Raw genomic sequence first — 21,424 nt, forward strand, 5'->3', positions numbered from 1 at the left:
GATGCTGCAAATGACAAAGCTACGGTTATTAGGGAAAGCTAAGGCGAACGTAGTATATCACGAGAAGTTACGAAATGCACTAAATTTTGAAGAATTGATAAAAGGTTTGCTCAAAAGTTTTAAAAAGTAGAACAGTTGCCGTTTCTATTGGGAATAGTTGAACACCATGTCCCAAAGGCAAAACAAAAGAATAGAGAGCTTTGTGGATAGAATTCGAAAATCATAACATGTAGGCTTTCATGGCTGGCGTCTTCTTTACTTAAAACCTCTGGTGTGTGAGGCTGTGGTCCATCTGTAACACTTCTTCCTTACGTTTCGTTGCCAACGTCGTGCAGCATCTTACGAGGTGAGTCAATGACTGGCTGCCAGGCAGCTGAGGTCCAGTTTATGTAGAGCGCATGGGGGGCACCGGCATACCTCACGTCGGGCCGATTCAAAGTCCATCTCCGACTAACGTCATTATTCTCGATTGAAGGTAATCGATTGTCACACTGATTGATAGGAAGAGCATGGGGAGTACATGTAGGTGGTCACTTCCAATCAGTTTGATGGCTTCTGCAGTGAGGCATCCAAGGAGTTTGGGAGATGCTAGGATGGAGTGCTAGCCAGGACATCGTATTATTATGTACGTATGCATAGGGAAGCTACAGATATTCATAAACACCACAATAATTTTAATAGAAAAGAGGAAGGCATCAGGACGGCTACAGAAAATGAGTGTCCGTCCGTCAGGTGCAGAGATCAACCTGCTGTAGCGTGTATGTATTACACTTTACGAAATGGATATCGTCGTCATACAAGAAATGTTCAGAACAAACGATTAACTTGCAACATGAACACCGAATGAAAAATGGCGTGTCACACTGATCACAAAGGTTCGCACAATCAGTATCTAAGAAAAACTTCTTGGGAGCCACAAACCATGCAGGACGTTCGCCTAGGTATTCCCTCTTAAAGAATGTATATAGAATCATGTCGGTATAATGGAGTGATGAAAACTGCTGGGCTGTCATGGTATGCAACCGGATGGAGAAAAAATGGTTCAAATGGCTATGAGCACTATGGGACTTATCATCTGAGGGCACCAGTCCCCTAGAACTTAGAACTACTTAAACCGAACTAACCTAAGGACATTACACACATCCACGCCCGAGGCAGGATTCGAACCTGCGACCGCAGCAGTTGCGCGGTTCCGGACTGAAGGGCCTAGAACCGCACGGCATCCGCGGCCGGCCCCGGATGGAGATTGTCGTGAGACTGGCTATCCTGTAAGGTGTACCTGCAGATAGTGCGATAATATGTTTAGTAGGCATGGGAAAAAACAAACATCCAGAGCTGAATTTGTCTAGTGGTTCCAGGTGTTATGAATTGCCATGTCATGCACTTTTTAGAAGTGATAGTTTGCTCCAAACGACTATGATTTTTACACACAGACCAGAAATCATGCAAAAACAAGTTATTTTACCAGCTATTGATCAAAAGCAGTGCTCATACCACAGCTACACTTCTCGTACGCCAATTTTTCCACTGCGGTTTGCTGTGACGTAAATATTTTATATTACCCTTGCAAAATCACCCAAACGCGAAAGAATCATAGTGGACAGAACACCTCCAACTTCCCGCAGCACAATAAATAACTTTCCAACCAATTTACCACCCTGATTAACAATCGGCATAAGTGCATACGATTGTGTTACAGCGTTGACGATTGTTGATCTTGATACAACTCTCTTGTTGCCTCTAATTTCCACGGTTCGTTTCATATGTATTTTTTTCTTTGGATCCTGACAGATGAGAGTTGAAAGCAAATTCCTTACTCAACGAGGGAATAATTTTATTAATCCCATCTACAGTTTATTTACCTCATCCATTGCGCAGTTTGCCGTCCATCGTCAAGTTGACGCTTTGTTTGAAACTTCGTTATCTTACGTCTTCCAATTCTCTACAACTATTATGAAAAGGATAGCTGCTATTTAGCATTTAGCTGAGATGGTACTCGCTGATCGACTCGCCATTTCCGCTATGTTGTAGGTAGCAATTATCCTTTTCATAATATTGTCATTACACTATCCTGGGTTCCCCATTGGTTAAGTCTCTAACACGCTTTGAAGTTATGCTCCATCCACTGCTTCCCTTGAAATCACTGTAGTTTGTGTCGCGCGCAATTTGATGTGCGTAACGTAGTACATCACTATCACGCACATGTTATACAGAGCGTACTTAAAACAAGCAAACACCAGATTTTGTGAAAACTGTGCCTGGTGTTCCCTTGAACATCCGCAGTTTTTCGGATGGACAACACTCTCATGTTGCTGCTGACTTATTCGAAATCCGTTCATAATTTTTTTAAAACTATGCTGAGGATGATCTTCCATACCCGAAAGTATCCCAGCGACTTGAACTTCGTTTCGACTAATTCCATGAGGTCAACATAACGTAGTTGTCTCGCAGGTCCTCTAACCTATTTGCAGCTTGGTCGTTTAACTACACTAAACGGATACCGCAAGAAATTACTAGAGAAAATTATTCTTTAAGTTACTCACCCCCGATGTAAATCAACGCCACGGCGTTACAAATACTAGGAAAGACGTCATTAGATACAAGACAGTACTTAATGCCTGTAAACTTAGTTTCGTTACAATAAGTGACATTTCAAAATCATTGCCGTATCACACTCATCAGAATTTGAGCTAACTCAGTCACGTAAGTCATTTCAGCAGTCCTTAAGAGAAATTATATACTTTAATGAACAGCATATTTGAGATAGTCTCGGGATTCCTGAAGTTATCTGACAATTCGAAGTATTTTTCTCTTTAAAAGATTTTTCCAGGTCTGTGAAACGTCGTTTCTGATATGAGTGGTTCATAATAAACTGGATATCGAATTAAGCAGTTGAAAGCGACGCAATTAGAGTGTTATGCACTCTATCAAAACCTCAAAATTAACGTCGTATCACCCCTAATTCTTCCGTACTCATGATTGAGAAATTATTTGTCGAACGTCCGAACTTCATACGACATGACGAACGTTGGTCCTGGATCTGGATTGAAACCAACCATCTGTAAACATTGTAACGAAACAAAGCTTCTCGTGCCTGACCGAAACCCGATCCTAGCAACGTCCATCATCGATGACCAGGCACGACGAAACAAAAATAATCAAAGGTTTCACCAATAGCACTTAGAAAATTTGAGTTTGAAAATATTTGTGCTCTGACTGGAATCCTGTCAAGATCCGCGTCCCTCTGTTAACTAATGACGAAAAAAGTTTAATATAATTTCAGGTAACAAAGTTTGAACGTGTTTAAAACGAAGTACAATGCTGTAAAGTTTTGTGACGGGTGCTCGAAGCCACCTAGTAATCAGATTGTTAATTAAGTAAAATTAGATGTGAATTATCGAGTTGCTTCAACAGCAGCGAGATATTCCGATCTGAAATGAGGATACAATTTTTTCCACCTGACCGAGAATCGAAGGTGGCGCTTACCGTCGTTTCTTTCTATCCATGAACTGTTTGCTCACCAGTAGCGAGATGTGTGCATGTTTGCCTGGAAATAACGGCAGGTAGAGTTGTTGTTGATGATACGTGAAGAGACATTAATAACTAGTAGCTCGGTGTGTATATACAAGGGATTGGAACGAAACCATAAATTTTTTTGTGCTGGACTAGGATTTGAACCCACATACGTGCCTTTCGTGGAAACCTAGAGGAATCAGCAATCTTCGAAAAAACAACGAAATGATCGAACTATATCGTTGCGTGTGGGACAGTTACCGCGAAACAGGAGATCCGAATTCGAATCTCAGTGCAACGCCTAATTTTTCAAAGACTCAAGTTAAAAAAAAAGAAGAGTGCTTTGGCCTGAAGTGAGCAGTAGGTGCAGAAACAGTAAAGTTTCAAATGAAGCTTCAGTTTGGGATTGTTTTTGTATTGTTTGTACAAACCTTTCATGTAAATCCTGAGCTAAAGAAGTCTTAATTTTTGAGATTGACTGATCGTTAAATCAAAAGTACACTTTAGTTGGGAAACTGAGGAACACATTTTGGCAGAACCAGGGATTTGCATTACTGGGAAAATGAAAATTTTGATGTTAAATTGTAAGAATCAATTAATCAGATAAAAGGGATTGTTTTCAATGAGGACAGGTGCTATGAAATTGAAGAAGAGTACAATAGTGATAAGGGACACAACGAACCTAAAACAAGGGGGGAGAGAATGGAAAGAATTTTTATTTGATTATCAAGATGTATTTAGTTAGAAACCAGGAAGAGTGAAGAACTATCAGTGTTAATTAAAGCTGAAATCTCACAAGCCATTCGTCATTAAGCCTTACTGTATTCCAGCTTCAAAAATAGGAGATGTTCAGCGAGAACTACATTAAATGAAGGGCTGCGAATCATACACAGGGGTTGTAGTGAAGACAACAATCCTTTCATCATTGTGGAAAAAAGAAATGGGAGAGTGATTACAGACAGTTAAATAAATATTAGCAGAAAGAAACAAACTATCCATAGAATATCGATGATCTTCTAAATAAATTGAAAAGATATCCTATATGTCTATTCTTAGCATTACTTTTGGTTCGCATTAAGTTTCTGCTGAACCTGGTTCTTGGAAATACACAACTTTTTATGTGGTGGGAGATGTTTCCAAAATCGTGTACTATCTTTTGGATTAAATGTGTCTGGGGCTGTATTCATCCATAGGGGGTTAGAATTACATGTTGGGGAAGGTGTTAAATAACCTAGCTGAATATGAAGACGACACACCAGTATTGGGGAAAAGTTGCAGTATTTTAAGAGAAGTGGAGGAGAAATTAAGAAAAGGGGCAATTACCTTAAAATTAGACAAACGGAAACTGAAGTTTCTGGGACCATGGATAACAGAGGATAGAATTTCACCCAATGAAGAGAAAATCTTGCCTATAGAAAAGTTTCCTAAACCTAGAACTAAAAGAGAGACAAGAACATTTTTTGGGTTGACCAGTTTCTGGAGAAAATATGTAAAGAAACAGTCTCTTAATGCACCATGTTTGAATAACCTTCTTAAGAAAAAAAAGTATTTGGATTTGGACTGAAAATTGTCAGCAAGCTTTTGAGAAAATAAAGAAACAACTTTTTGATAGCAAAATATTACACAGATCTGATTTTTCACTGTTCTTTTGTATAGTGTATGATAATAGTGATTGTGGGATTGGGACTCATTTATTTCCAGAAAAATCTGGAGATGGGAAACTGGAACACTTGTCAATTGCTTTTGAGAGTAGAACTTTACAGAAACATGAAAAAATTACAGTTACTGGCTATTCAGTGGCATAAAAAGATTTTGTGTTCAGATCATCAAACACTGAGCTGATTACAGGCCTGGAAACTTTATCTCAATAGGGTAACATGGTGTGCACTTTTTCTGCAATGTTTTAATTATACCATTAGATATATGAAAGGTAGAAAAAAAGTGACTGTTGATGCATTGTCTAGACTACCATTGGGGGTTGAGAATGAGAAGAATGGAGGAAAAGTAATAAAAACTTCAAAATTAATTTTAAGAGGGGAATTAAAGATGAGAAGGAGGTAACTAAGATTTGTAAGGACATCATGTGGAATCAAGATCATGATTCAAATTGGAAACTATTAAAAAGCTATGTCAGTATGAAGGGAAAAGACGAATTGCAACTGTATTTTAAAGTTTTTTTGGGGATTCTTTTTTGGAGAAATAGCCCAGATAGTGAAAAGTGGAAATTATGTTGGTCAGAACAATTTATTGACTCACATATTTGGTATGAACATGAAAGCTGTGGCCTCTGTAGAGCACTGAACTATATACAGAAAATTCAAGAAAATTTTGTGTTTTCATAACATCAGAAGGAGAGTTGGTAATCTTTTAGCTGCTTGTGAAAGATGTCAGGAAACAAAAATTAGTAATCAAAGAGTCTATATGTGAGATGTTCTACCAGAAACACAAATAGAATTAGTACTGGAAGATTTCTTTGCATAGTTATAAAAATTTTAATGTGGTTACAGGTATTTTTTTCTATAGCTCCTGTATTCTCAAAATTAATAAAAAAATAACTGTTAAGAGAAACTACTAGCAAGAGCATTATCTCCAATATGTGTAAAGACTATTTTCAGAAAGCAGGAAAACCAAAAACCATACTGTCATATAAAGAGGAAGAACTCACTTCCAAAGCTTGGAAAAACTTTTTGAGGAATGGAAACATAAAACACATATTAATTTCTGTTTATTTTGTTGGTATAGCTTCCAAGGTACATGAGAGAGGGAGATATATTGTTTAGAACATACGGCACTAAAAATCATTGTCGATGGATAGACTATGTGAGTGGTTCTAAAGACATTTAAAATAGTTTACATCGTTCCAATATTGGATTTTCTCCTTGTGAAATTATGTGAAAAGAAACCCTGACAACATTTTGAATGAATTAATAGTGTTCCCTGAATGTAAAAGCTTAGCTGTACAGGAAAGGGAATAAAGTGTTATAACGACATGGAACCACAGTACAATGTACTATAACAGAGACAGACAGAAAAGTAAGTTACACAGTTCAGAATTTGAGACATGGTTCTCGTGAAACCAATGAAAGACACATAGCTGTTAGCAATGAAACTAGTAAGTTTTTGACATATATATATGGCAATTTGAAGTGATATCAAATCCTAATCCAAATGCTTAAGACTGATTTATCCTAAAACAAGAAAATGTTTAGCTTAAGGAATATAGGACAACTAAAAGCCTATACAGAAGGAGAGAGAAAATGAACTGTCATATGATATTTTCTGAATACATTCTGATGTATAATTTTTTTCATAATGTCAGTACAACTTCAGGGAAATGTAATTTCTTCACATATTAAAAATCGATCTAGAGATCCTGCTCTCAATCTTTTGCTCCTGTAATTGAGTCTTCTGATGGTACAGTTATTCTCTTACTGTCCATTTACTCTATCCCTGCTGCTGATGTCAGAACCAGTGAATGTCAATTTTGATTTGACTAATACTGTGGAATTTCTGTCATTTTGCATAATTGCAAGGAAAAGTATTATGGAAATATCAGCCTTGAAAAAAATCTCAATTTGTCTACTGGAACTTTATTTGCTTTCTGTACTAATTTTATCTTATTCATATTCTGTGAATTTGTCAGTTTGTCAGCTACTCAGCTATATCCTGAACGTAATGTCACAAGCAATATTACATATCTGAGACACATTTTGCTTGGCACTGGAGAGTTAATTGAAGGAGTGGATTTTACACACTAAGTAGACTATACAGACACACTGTTTAAAACTAATCTGTGGTGAGTTGACCTCAAATGAATATTTAAATGTGCACACAGAATTTTATAGGTGAAATCACTCACAGTGGCAATCTTCAAAACAATTAGCCACACACAAGGCTTCCTATTGATATCAAAAGAAATATTTCTTTAAGCTATTGAGCCACAAGGGAGCTAATTTGTCGAAATAATTACTGTATGAGGATTACTTTGGTACAAGGTACTTATTATAATGATATTGCTGTGAATCTATGTTATATATTTTATGTACATCCTGTGGATAATTTTACAGTTCAGTTGAGATGAGGAAGAAGGACGTGAATAGTCTGTGAAACATTAAACTTATATTTCAGCTGCAACTACCTATAGAGACATACTGACTTTATATGCAATTTCACATGATTTTTATGCTACTAATAGAAGAAAAACGAAGTTAGTAGTACACAGTGAATATGATCAATAATACGTCTCACTGTTTATCTTGCCATCATGTTTCTGAGTGTCATTGTACACTTTAGGAAGAAGTCAGTTTATCAAAAAAATGTCTCAAATATACAGTTTTACACTGTTATACTACACACACTATTTTAACTGAACTGAATGTATGTAGTCTGTTATATTATTGGAAATACCTTATTGAAAAAATATGAATTATCTGTGTTATATGGTGCACATGCAGAATATATGCAAAGATGTATTGAATAATACACAGAAAAGATTGAGTGATGTAACAGCAATTTGTGAAGCCATTTAGTCTATCTTCTTGTCAGATACATCCATTCCCACTTTCTTGTATTTATGTGTTGTTCACTATGCACATACTGTAAGATCAATGGGCAGGGATCAGGATAATAGGAGAGTTTTTTTATTATGGAAAACTACTGCACTATCATTTCACCTTTTACTACAGTAAAGACACATTATCTCAGTGGCAAACTCACAAACTTATACTCCACTTCAGATTTCATGAAATTACTGCAATCAGTCGCCTTTTGTTTTATTCTTCAGACCTTTTATTATCCCATTACCAGTTTTGAACTGCATAGCATTTCATTATGAGGTGGTATATATTTATTGATAGTCTGCAGCAGTTTGGGAGTCGTGTAGAGTTATGTGTCCATTGGTTGCATGTTTTGGTGTACACAGTATTCAGGAAAACGTAATGAATGTTTTCCTGTGACTTTAACTGTACTGCACTAAGTTTTAAACTTGAGTTCATTTATTTGTTGAGAGATTGATATATATAAACAAGTTTCACTTTTATTGCACTTTGAGAGGTGTGTAACTGTACAACTTACATAAATAATTTGTGGGAGATCACAAAGTGTTGAAATGTAAGTATATTATTGAATCATGATGAGTGTACTTTCAGCAAGTTATGTCAAAAGAATATTTGTATTACAAGTACAATGTAATCCATTTACATGGTACATTTCAGGGAAGCTGAAAGAAGTTTTACTTTGGATGAGCTACAGTAAGAGTTGCCTACTGTAATGTATCTTTATCGAAAAAAAGTGTTGGTTGAAAAAAATTTTCGTTTAAGCTACCACTTGTAGAGACATGTCTGAATGAATTAATAATTGACAGTCGAATAATTTACACACTCCATGTATTGATGTATTACATATCAATGGGAGGAATACTTGCACAAAAGCACGTACATGCATAGTGTTTGATACCTTAGGTAACCACAATTGTAAAGTACTGAAAAGCTGAAGGAAGGATTTATTTAATTGTTAATACTGTCACTTCATGAATATACACATCACATTGCTGTCACAAGAGTGTCACTAGTATAAAACCATGTGCTTGCACAGTGTTTCTTCCTTCCTAGCAAAAATATTTATTACTTAAAATTTTGTGTTTTATGAGTTACAGACTACATTGCATACAGAGCAAGTGTAATGTCAAAATGAATACACAAAAATGCCAAGAAACTGAAAAATACTTAAGTCAATGAAAACACAAACTAATTATCATGTTATCTACATACTGTTTTAAATTTTATTCTGACTTACTGGTGATATTTGAGAGTGCACAAGTTATCCACATATGCCATTTGAGAAGTCATGCACCCTGTTTGGCAGATGAATTGACCGAAACTTATCTTGCTATAAAGCTACTGTTTTGGAAATCATTTTTATGTAATAGTAATCAAATTTCAGAGTGTTTACAACAATTTAATATCTGAGTATTTGAACATCAATTGCATATAATTGCTTCCCGTTCTGTTTATTAGTACACTATGTTCTGTATGTTGGAATGGTAAATAATCACTAAAGATCAATTGTATTTATTTGCCGAAATTACTAAACATATAGATCGTGTGCCTAGGAGCAACAGAAGAATATAATGAATCAGGATGGAGGTGTGGAGGTGCTGCCACAAATGGATTGGAATCTTCCCACCCAGTGAAACAAGAATACAATACAAGAGGATGTGAATTCTTTGTGGTTTTATGTGATTGATTTCTTTTTCAAATTATGTGGAAATGGACAATGTTGATATTTGAATCTTTGTGCCAAGCTGTGCTTTGAACAGGTATCCATAATTCTTGCATATTTGATCTGGTACACTCGCTGTAACATTTCATGTTCACAGAAGTCAACTTCATGCTGTGCTGACAAAATTTTTGTGGAATTGTGTACTAAGTCTCTGGCAACTGATCAAAGTTTAATTTTTGATACAGAGCCCTATCCCTATGTGATCCTAGTCCACGAAATTCTTGGTGGGGGGGGGGGGGAGGGTGTGTGTGTTGAAATGTACCAATATATGATCAATAGTATAAGTACGACATAGGACTCAGGTTCGTATTCTGACATTAATTTCGTTTTGACCTTGGACTTTTTCTAATCGATACTTGAACGTAATACACAAATAATTCTTATTCTGTCGTTCCAGAATACCTTTTATATAATGTGAAACCAACTTTACATTAGTATGCAAGGAATAAACACATGCAAATATTAGGAACATTTTCAACCTAATTATCATTATGATCTAACTTAACAGAAAGCATTGTTACTGATCATATTTTATGAATTTGAATGTTGAAACCTAAAAGCCTTGTAAAACGTCATGTTTCAATGTGCAACATAAAGCATAAGAGGATATGATCAGTCAGTATACACAAAAAAGTTTTTGACTGTTATCGACAAATTTCTTGTTTCTAATAATGGATGGGATAAGAAGTTATATATATATATATACTGAAGAGCCAAATAAACTGGTAGACCTGCGTAATATCGTGCAGGGACCCTGTGAGCATGCAGAAGTGCCACAACACGACATGGCATGTAGTGGCTGAAGTAGTGTGGGAAGTAATTAAAACTCTGAACCCTGCAAAGCTGGCGATCTCTTCTGAAAAGCAAGTTGCAAGGCATCCCAGATATGCTCAATAATGTTCATGCCTAGGGAGTTTGGTGAGCAGACGAATTGTTTAAACTAAGAAGACTGTTTCTGGAGCCACTCTGTAGCAATTCTGGACATGTGGGCGTCGCATTGTTCCGCTGGAACTGCCCAAGCTCGTCGGAATACACATGGACATGAGTGGATGCAGATGATGTCACCTTATGTCACCTGTGAGAGTGGTATCTAGAAGAATCAGGGGTCCCATAGCACTCCTATTGCACACGCCTCACACCATTACAGAGCCTCTACCAGCTTGAACAGTTGCCTGTTGACATGCACACTCCATTGATTTATGAGGTTGTCTCCATACCTATACTCGTCCACCCACTCGATACAATTTGAAACGAGCCTCATCCCAACATGCAGCATGTATACAATCATCAACAGTCCATTGTCGCTATTGACGGACTCAGGCGAGGCCTAAAGGTTTGTCTCATGCATTCATCAAGGGTACACTAGTAGGCCTTCTGCTCCGAAAGCCCATATTTATGATGTTTCGTTGAACCGTTCGCAATCTGACACTTGTTGATGGCCCAGCACTGAAACTGCAGCAGTTTGGGGAAGAGTTGCACTTCTGCCTCGATGAACGATTCTCTTCAGTCCTCAATGATCCCGTTCTTGCAGCATCTTTCTCCGGCCGCAGCGACGTCGGAGATTTGATGTTTTACCAGATTCGTGATGTTCACGGTACACTAGTGAAATGGTCGTACGGGTAAATCTCCACTTCACACTGCCTCGGAGATGCTGTATACCATCGCTCGTGAGCCGACTATAACACTACGTTAAAACTCGCTTAAATACTGATAACCTGCCGTTGTTGCAGCAGTAACCGAACTAACAACTGCGCGAAATACTTATTGTCTTTAGGCGTTGCCGACAGCAGCGCCGTATTCTGCCTGTTTACATATCTCTATATTTGAATACGAATGCCTATACCAGTTTCTTTGGCGCTGCAATGCATATGAACAATGGTGAATCAACCATCGGGATCTCAGTTTTCCAACAGGTTTTAGTGAGTCTGTTTTATTACAGTTTTACGAACTAAATACGTAATTCTGAAAGAGTGCAGTGGAAGTCAACCAGATTTTCTTGAATTTTCTCTCGACATTGCCTAACCATTAGCTGCACTGTCAGGAACTCAGCAAATTGCAGAAAATTTTGGTGGAGCAGTTATTCGCAAAAATTCTTTTATAGCTACTGCAGTATCGGAGATTACCGAGAGCGTGGGTGAGAATTTGCTAATTGAGAGCTACACCCTAGTATCTGTAAGGGTGCTATTGTGTGGGAATGCATAAGGTTACATGGGAATACTGTCTTCCTAATCTTTAAACCTGATACACTCAACAGTCAACGTTAATGTGACATTGTACTCCTTACCCATGTATGTTCTTGAAGAGCTGCATTTGGCCCTAACTTAATAGTTATGGATGACAGTGCGTGAACGCGTCGAACACCGCAGGTCGAGGGGCCCTTGGAACGAGAGAATATTCGGCGAATGGTCCGGCCTACCCGTTCTTCTGACTTAAATCCCATCCAGCACGTGAGGGACGCGATGGGGCAGATGTACTTGAGCACGTCCACATGTGCCAGCGACCATCCGTCAATTGTCAACCTCGTTGGTGGAGAAATGGAACGCTCTACCACAGACACTCCTTATTAACGTTGTTGCCAACACGGGAGCACGTTGTAGAATATGGATTACCGTCTGTGGCGATGACACACCGTAGTAAGAACCATGTGGTGCATTTTATAATTGCTACACGACTATCATTGATAGCGACGACTTCAGTGTAATAATTGTCTTCGAAAGAATGTGTCATTGGTGTTCTTCGCATTAGTTATTTCTTTCAGCTATCTTCTATACTGTATTGTAGCAGTTTCAAATTTCAGCGAGTGTGTTACTGGGTAGTGACACATTATGGGAAGGCTACTTTCCTCCTTAATTGTTGCCTACTAGTGCAGGAACAAATTTCCTGACCCAAACAATAGTTCATTAAGAGTTAGAATAGGTGAATGAGAGTGTTCTTTTATGTTTAGCAGGAGATTTGCTATAATAGGTATATTAGAGTTTCTTCTTGAAGTCCTGATCATTTCACATTAATGCTGAAAAGATTCATTTAACTTGTTAAATTTTGAACGACAACCAAGTGAAAATGAGCTACGGCAGTATTTAAATCTGTAACCGATTTAATTATTCCATAGATGGGGATCCTGTAGTATACCCTATTTCCTGGTATGTGGCAAAACTCACTCTGTATGGCTTTGTGGTGATATATATCGTTTTGTCGTATCTCATCGTTTAGGCACTTACTTGAGGAAATTTGTCTCTGCCGCTGTCGCAGTTTCACTTGTTTCGAAATACATGAACCAGCCTGTTAGCTTCAGAATAGAGAGGACGTACCAAATGCCGTCTGTTCAGTCACAACTCATATACAACCCTCTCACTGGGCACCTTATTCTAGCTCTATTCTTCAAAATTTGGGTGGCATTATACAAAATCGTGGCGAGCATTATTTCATAAAGCCACTTAATTATTTAAAGTGAACCAAGGTGCTGAAAGAGATTATACTGATTAAAAGCAGTCACAAGGTTTCTTTCGCCAGTCTCAGAAGAAGTAGCAACATCAGAAGAAGAAATATGAAATTATTCATCTTAACAACTCCTCTCCCCATCAACCACTGCCGAAAATATCTGATCCTTCAGTGTCAACTGTCTAACCCTTCCAACGACCGCAAACTTTCCAACAAATTTTTCTTGCAGCCCTATCTGTATTTCATCTCACTACTCAAGTTACCCACTCATAAAACCACTTCCACTTCGTATTTACCCCTCTCGACACACTCGTTTAAACCCTAAACGCTATCCACCCCCACGCCCCCCCCCCCCCCCCCCCACGCTTGCACAATGCACTCACTATCCTCTTATCATGGGGCGACACATTGTACCAACACTTCCATTCCCTTCCAACTAAAAAGCCCCTTTTCATACATACCCTGCCCCAAGACGACGTCCATGCATTCACAATTAGGGAACTGTTCCTTCGACACTATCAACTATACGCACTTCTCCCTGTATCCATCATCGTACAGACAATTATCTTCCTGTAGCCAGGGACAGTGTTGCATACAGTCACCATAAGAACATTCCTGTTCAGCCACAACCCATGTACAGTTATCTCTCCGGACTCCTTATTCTTATCCTATTCTTCAAAATCTTGAACATTACCTGCACCAACATGTACATCTGCCCTACATCGAGCATGTCCTGTCTATGTTATTACCGCCAACCTTAACAACCACAAGAGAACCCCTGCAGAAGTCCATCAGTGGCGCTAGTTCACAGAATAAAAAGTGAAATTTTCCTCATCCCCCGTACACTGATCCTGAAAGGAACTCCATATGTTGTCTTAGATTCTCCCAACCTCCTTGAACACCTCACTGTGGCAGTCCCCAACGCAGCTGTAAATGACCTTTTCTCTTTACCAGCCCTTACACACAACCTCATCCCCATGCATGCACCCTATCTCTGTCTCCATCCCAAAGTTATTCTAGTCTGGCAGCAATTGGAATGCCTTCTGGTAATCCATAGATATCAAGATTGGAAGCCACCCAGTAATCTTCCAGAAACCTAGTGATTGTACTGTTTATTTTCGTAAATAAAGTTTTTGTTTGCAAACTCATCTGTAGCGATATCCTCCTGTAGCAGACCTCGTCAGACGCTATTTCTGCACAATTCCTACCAAGATAATTTATCCCTCGCCCCACAAACCCTACTCCTCCTCATCCTAGAATCCCATCCCTTATACTACTCCTTCCTACGGACTCATGACTGAGATCCACTCAAACACCATCTGTACATGAAAAGACAAATGTTAATTGCATAAAACGCTATGACTGGCACTGGACATGCACCAGGGTCAGTGCTACACTCCGCATTAACTCCTCCTCAACGGCAGTAGTTCCAATCCTCCCCATCTGCTCCTCCACAATAAACATCCCCCACATGACCACCTGAACAAAGTGGATCGCTTTTGCATTGTAGCTCTCAAACGTAATAGCCACACTTGAGGACCCTCATTTTGATTACTTGGCATTTTCTATAATACGTGAACACCCAAATACAAATGTCCTACCTATGGCTCCCAGTTACTACTACTTGGAAAACAGTCCATAAACAGAATTTAATAAACTAATCACAGCAAATGAAGAAGTAATTCACAAGAAATGCAACATTTCTCCTACTCACAATGGCATTAACTATCGACGCCTAAAAGAACACACATCTGCGTCCCTTAGTAATATGATCCTCTCTACAGCTTACTATTCTGAGCAGCAGAAAATTTCCAAATTACACTCTTCCTCGAGCTGCATAACTACTCTTATCAATCTCTCCTAAGTGATTAGCGAGGTTATTGAATTTATCGTCTCCCAGTGTATCGATCACTTGAACCAACACCACCCCTTCCTGTTACAGTGTGGTTTCTATCCGAACTTCCTCTCTGAAAGCCAGCTATTGTACCTCACTCATCTCCTATATCACAATTCAATATTGTTTTCGTATCCCTCAACCGAGAGAAAGCGTATTAATGTGCATGGAATTCTGAACTCCTTTTCAACTTCAATTAAGTATATTTGTCTTACTGCGTCCTTCCTGTCTAATCACCCAACTTATTTCACTATTAACAACACCAGTGCACATGCATACCGTCCCTCTGCAGCTGTACCTAACCTTCCACCCTTTCCTATATCTCCTCTACACTGACGATATGTCCAGCCCACATCCAGCAGTCCAACTCTTTAAGTACGCTAATGACACTGCTTTACCCGTCCTGTACCCTCCAATTCATAAGTCCCGACGATCCTGTCAACGAGCCACATATACCTTCCACCTTCATTTCTTACACTTTACAATCATCTACTCCAGTTAACTAAAGTGCTAAAAATTCTTCACGTACCTCTCGACTGGCAACTAACACGGAAAGCCCACCTACATCCAACAGAAAGCTCAAAATGAAGTAAAGCTATTGGTAGCCGAACTTGAGGATTTCACCTCTCTAGTATCCTCCACACCTTCAATAAGTTGATCCAACCCATTCCAGTCTATGCAAATGTTGCAGGAACATCTGCTCCACCAAAGTTCTGTGAGTCAGAACGTATGAACTCGCTTTACTTTCTGCATCCACTTAACCATATGGATGCTGCACCATCTCTTCAAATTCCCACCCCTCCTCACCTAAATTGAACATCTCCACATAATCTATAGAATCCACAAACTGCATTCTAATAAATCTATTGTTTCACCTCTGCTGATCAATCCAGATATGCTGCCACGCCTCTAGACACATGTCCCACCATCCTTGCATTTAAACATGCTCTGTATTCTATAACAACTCAACTTCGACCAAGTCCCTCTCCAAAACAATGACATGTACCCCAATATTTACCCAGCCTACTAACTACATAACTCCTCCCTACCTGTTCCACTCCACACCAGGGCTTCCCCTCCCCCTTCTCTCCCCATCTCTCCCTGTCTGTTCACCACTGGATGCCTACCTCACCCTTTAGCTTCCCATGTCCAGCCCAACGTCTATGCTCATCTCAATTATTTAATGCCCAATGAGCCAATATATTTTTACCCACATCCTTCTACCCTATAGAACACATTTTCTCATCGCCTAATATTTTTCTCTCGTTACAGGTCCTTCAACATTTAAGTGAATCAGCAGTGCTGTCTTTTAGAAGAATGCCACCTTTTCTATTAGTCCTTCGATTTCAACATTCCATGTTTATTTATATTTGTAAAAGCTTTTAGCTACAGAGCAGGATGCTGCGCTGTTGACAGCTCACCCCCGTCCATACGCAGCGAGGGGCTGACATAACAGTAAAACAATAAGTAATGAACCAGAGTAATACATCTTTTGTGGTTGTTGGATGGCTCGGCCCGTCGATGAGTGATCTGAGTTGTTCAAAGTTACTCATGAGGTTTTTTGGTATATATGTTCGAAAACAAAGTAGTAACTGCTTCCCAAGTGCTGTACACTGGGAGAGGGCTGAACAGCAATTTATTCTGTCAATTTTTTCGATTAATGCTTTCAATTACAAAGTTTTGATTATTGTAAAAACAGTCGTAAGTTCATATACACTCAACCTGTACACCTCTGCACTTGTTATAACTGTTACTGCTTGCTGTGTAGTGCGTCGTACACAACGGTAATCCTTACCGTGCTACAGAGTGGTGCAGCAGCTGGTCGGAGCACCGATTTTTCTGCATCTCGGTGACGACTCCGTTGCGAATGGGCTCTGCCTCGTTGCAAATGGCTGATGTGGCTGCCACCAACCATCCACTATTGTGGCGGCAGAGGGCGCGCATTGTCCAGAGCCACTACAGGTGTCGGTTAAGCAGGCGTGCTCCATTGAGTAAGCTGGATCCCGCACGACCGCTATTGAAGTCCAACACAAACTTGCATTGCCAGTACCGACTGTGCGACACCAGTAAGACAGTATCTACGTCTGATAGCACACTGCTGTATTGCAGTGGGCTGTTATTAGTAACAAGAACTTTTAGGTATCCCAGTTACATTGTGTTGACATGAAGTACCGCATCCCTGCTTGTAAAGGCCGTTACTTCTCACATTCTAAGGTCATCACATTCACTTTCAAGTCTTACAAGATGTTAACGTGCGAAGTGGATGTACTCAGTGGACAGAGAAAATTTCATTCGCACAAAACGGTCCGTAATAAGTGTGGATGACATTTGTTCTATAGCGTATTCTTTAGAATCACAACATACATCGACATAAAGTCCAGTTCGTCTTTGAATACAAACAGTAACCTCGTTCTTGTGTTTATATATGCGTGAGCTACGATTTCAGTCACATGATATAGACAAAATTCAATGTTTTAATAACACCAAAACTGGACAAGTTTACACTGCTGCCTTAGACTGTCGTCATCTGAAGAAAGGTGAGTTTCTAAGTGAAATTAAGAAAACTATTAATTTTTTCACTACCAGGATAATTTTCAGTTGTAAATTGTAAATAAAGTTGCTGTTCAAAATAATAACACGAAAGTTTAATAGTCTTTGTAATTTTCCACATGCAGTTCCTATTCTGCCACCTGAAGACCCCTAAGATCTTCCACCTTCTCCTGCAGAAGAGAACACACCGAATATCGTAGGCAACGCTTGCAGAACTCACAGTTCAAGAGCGTACGAACTATTTCAACAAACCCAGTCCAGTCGTATGACATTAACGGGATGAGAAGGAAATCTGAACTATATTCCATGGTTTCTCAATTACTTGTTTCACTCACTGGACTACGACAAATGTTTCTATTACTTATAACTTATAAAACACAAAACTTTCTTTCCCAGTTTTTGTACATGTTGAGGCGTAGCGTTAAAATACAATATCATGAAATAAATTCTTGAAAATTGTTGAATTTTCATGCCACATAGTTTCTACCTTGTTTATTCAAAACATATCCGCGTTTAATACTTAAAAGTTGAGGATCTGAAGCACCAGAACTTTTTTAATTACGAGGGAAATTGCCCCATTAGCGTGAGACCCAAGGTTTTTGCAAGTACGAATTTCTCCTAACAAGTGGCACTCATAGTTAACTGTCATTTAGTTGACATCGAGCTAGTCATAACTGTTGACTCTATATTTGTATAATAATACAAAAAATGGGAAACGTTGTTTCCAAAAGTCGAGAAGTTCTTGACGATTTACTTCAAATTTCTACACGACATTCAAACATTCTGATGGACATAGGCTATATTTAACAAAGGAATGGTGCGCGCTAGCTGCCACTGCAATGCGATAGCATTGCTCAGTTATTCTTCTTCACTTATTGTCCGTCTTAATGCATAAAAATACAACAGAAATCGCACTGTTTTTATTTGGGACCGCTATGTCGAAAGGGCAGGTAAAACTCCTCTTTAAAAATCATTTTGTTTGAAACAGGACCAAAGTCGCCGCTTTCCATAGACACTCGACGTCACACAAAAGACGCGACGAGCAGTAGTTGTTTGGGCCGACTCCAGCTAAAACCTGCAAACACTAAATGATAAACATCAGTCGAAACAGCAGAGGAAATGGGCCTGACGACACCAAAGACGGATACCCGGTATTATAGGATAGATGTGAAGTTTTGTTTTCTCCGATACACTCGCCTTTAACTACTTTAACGCCGTATTTAAGTAATTAGACTAATTTTTCATATGTCAAGTGTATGTTGCTATTTCACGAACTACAGTTCAGAAAACCAACTCATTAGAAGCAATAAAAACAAAAAAGAAGACAACGGGGTCTTAAGCCGTATTTTTAGTTTATTGTCAGCTGTGAAAAGGGTTACATGTGCGTTGCTACTATTAACGATAAGACTATTAATTTCCGATAAAAATCTATCAGACAACTTGTATTAAATTTTGCTCTACCAAAGGAATGAAATGTAGCAAAGTATTTGAAACGTTAAGTACTACTTTTGGTGAGTCTGATGTGTGTAAGACAAAGGTTTACGTGTGGTAAAAACGTTTTGAAGAACTCTTTGAGTACGTCGAAGATGACGAGTGCCCTGGCTGCCCTAGCACATAAACCGATGAAAGTGTCCAAAAAATGGTAATAACATTCACCGTATAAGAATCAGAGAGGTCACTGATCATGATGGCATATAAACTGACTCATGCCATGGAACTGTTACGGAAGTTTTAGGTATGAAATATATGAAATAAAATTTTGATGAATTGCTGGATACACTTCCGAGTATACATGGTTTGTTTGCAGCGTGTGAATAAACATTAATGCAGAGAGGAATGTACAAGAAAAAAAGGAACAAAATATTACTTTCTCCGTATTCATCCACATTTCAAAACAGAGGCAGACGAAAGCTTTACATGGAAAATGCAGTGTGGTAACAGAGGTCCCTGTAATCTGTAGTAAGACCTCTCGTGAGACGTACATATTACAATTTTCTATCACAAGTAACAAAGTCTACAAAGTGAACTGTGACAGCGTCAGTCCACTGAGAGTTTCTTGAAGGAGCCCGCCACACCGTACATGTCGTCGGCGTAGTGGTTGTCTGGAGGCCTCCTGCTCTCGTCCGAGGTGTAGCGGTCCTGCTCCAGGAACCAGTCTCGCTTCTTCTCCGCTCTCCTGATGAATTCGTCTGAAATAAAAAGGTAAATTTAATTTCTCAGTCTCGTAAGAAATTTATTGCTACAAGTGAGTGGTCTATACATGTACCTCTGTTATCATAAATGTGTCTCAGTTGCTACTTTCTGCACTGAGAAAAGCAAATGAAGTAACTTAGAAAAAAAATGCGTGGACACATAGAGGCATCTGAAACCAATGTGGAATTATTTTCTTCCTTTGTCAAACCGTATGTGTGTGTGGAGTTCTACGAACCACATGTCTGACGCTAGCAACTACTCTCCTTGTAAATTGAGTAGGAAGTTCCATGCGGCTTTCTGCGGATGATGCTTTAGTATACAGAGAAGCGATATGCAGGAAGATCTACAGCGGATAGGCACTTGGTGCAGGGAGTGGCAACTGACCCTTAACATAGACAAATGTAATGTACTGCAAATACATAGAAGGAAGGATCCTTTATTGTATGATTATATGATAGCGGAACAAACAATGGTAGCAGTTACTTCCTTAAAATATCTGGGAGTATGTGTGCGCAGCGATTTGAAGTGGAATGATCATATAAAATTAATTGTTGGTAAGGCGGGTACCAGGTTGAGATTCATTGGGAGAGTCCTTAGAAAATGTAGTCCATCAACAAAGGAGGTGGCTTACAAAACACTCGTTCGACCTACACTTGAGTATTGCTCATCAGTGTGGGATCCGTACCAGATCGGATTGACGGAGGAGGTCCTAAGAAGAGCGGCGCGCTTCGTCACAGGGTTATTTGGTAAACGTGATAGCGTTACGCACATGTTTAGCAAACTCAAGTGGCAGACTCTGCAAGAGAGGCGCTCTGCATCACGGTGTAGCTTGCTGTCCAGGTTTCGAGAGGGTACGTTTCTGGATGAGGTATCGAATATATTCCTTCCCCTACTTATACCTCCCGAGGATATCACGAATGTAAAATTAGAGAGATTCGAGCGCGCACGGAGACTTTCCGGCAGTCGTTCTTCCCGCGAACCATACGCGACTGGAACAGAAAAGGGAGGTAAAGACAGTGGCACGTAAAGTTCCCTCCGCCACACACTGTTGGGTGGCTTGCTGAGTATAAATGTAGATGTAGATGTAGAAGGTGATCCAAATATCCTATACGACACTTTGCAATAATTGTCGCGTGATTCAATGGTTATCTATGCGACAGTCGTGTTGCCACGGGTAAGTTCAAAATGTATCACATATTTACTTGAGACTGGAAAGAGGTATGGCTCTCCTGTCACCGTTAAAAACGATTTCTATATTTTGGATACATTTGGTAGCCGACGGCCTTGCCTCAGTGGTGACGCTGGTTCCTGTCAGATCACCGAAGTTAAGCGCCCTAGGGCTTGTCTGTTACTTGGATGGGCTACTGTCCGGGTCTGCCGAGATCTGTTGGCAAGCGGGGTGCTCCTGGGCATTACGAGGAGCTACGTGACTGAGCAGTAGCGGTAGCAGTCACAAAAACTGACTGTGGCAGGTAGAGCAGTGTGCGGACCCATGACTCTCAATATCCGCATTCAGTGACCACTGAGGATGAAAAGGTGGCCGGTCGGTACCTTTGA

General features: G+C 39.4%; 1 protein-coding gene across 1 annotated transcript in view; it reads right to left on the minus strand.

Annotated features, from left to right (window-relative positions):
- Positions 1-19,537: 19,537 nt before the first annotated feature.
- LOC126272026 (retinol-binding protein pinta-like) overlaps positions 19,538-21,424 on the minus strand; it is a 91,700-nt gene continuing 89,813 nt past the window's right edge. The window contains exon 7 of the mRNA XM_049974529.1: positions 19,538-19,863. Coding sequence (XP_049830486.1) covers positions 19,712-19,863 — 152 coding nt within the window. The 3' untranslated portion in view covers positions 19,538-19,711. The remainder of the gene's footprint in view (positions 19,864-21,424) is intronic.

Source organism: Schistocerca gregaria, chromosome 5 (assembly GCF_023897955.1).
Source record: "Schistocerca gregaria isolate iqSchGreg1 chromosome 5, iqSchGreg1.2, whole genome shotgun sequence".
Taxonomy (NCBI): Eukaryota; Metazoa; Arthropoda; class Insecta; order Orthoptera; family Acrididae; genus Schistocerca; species Schistocerca gregaria.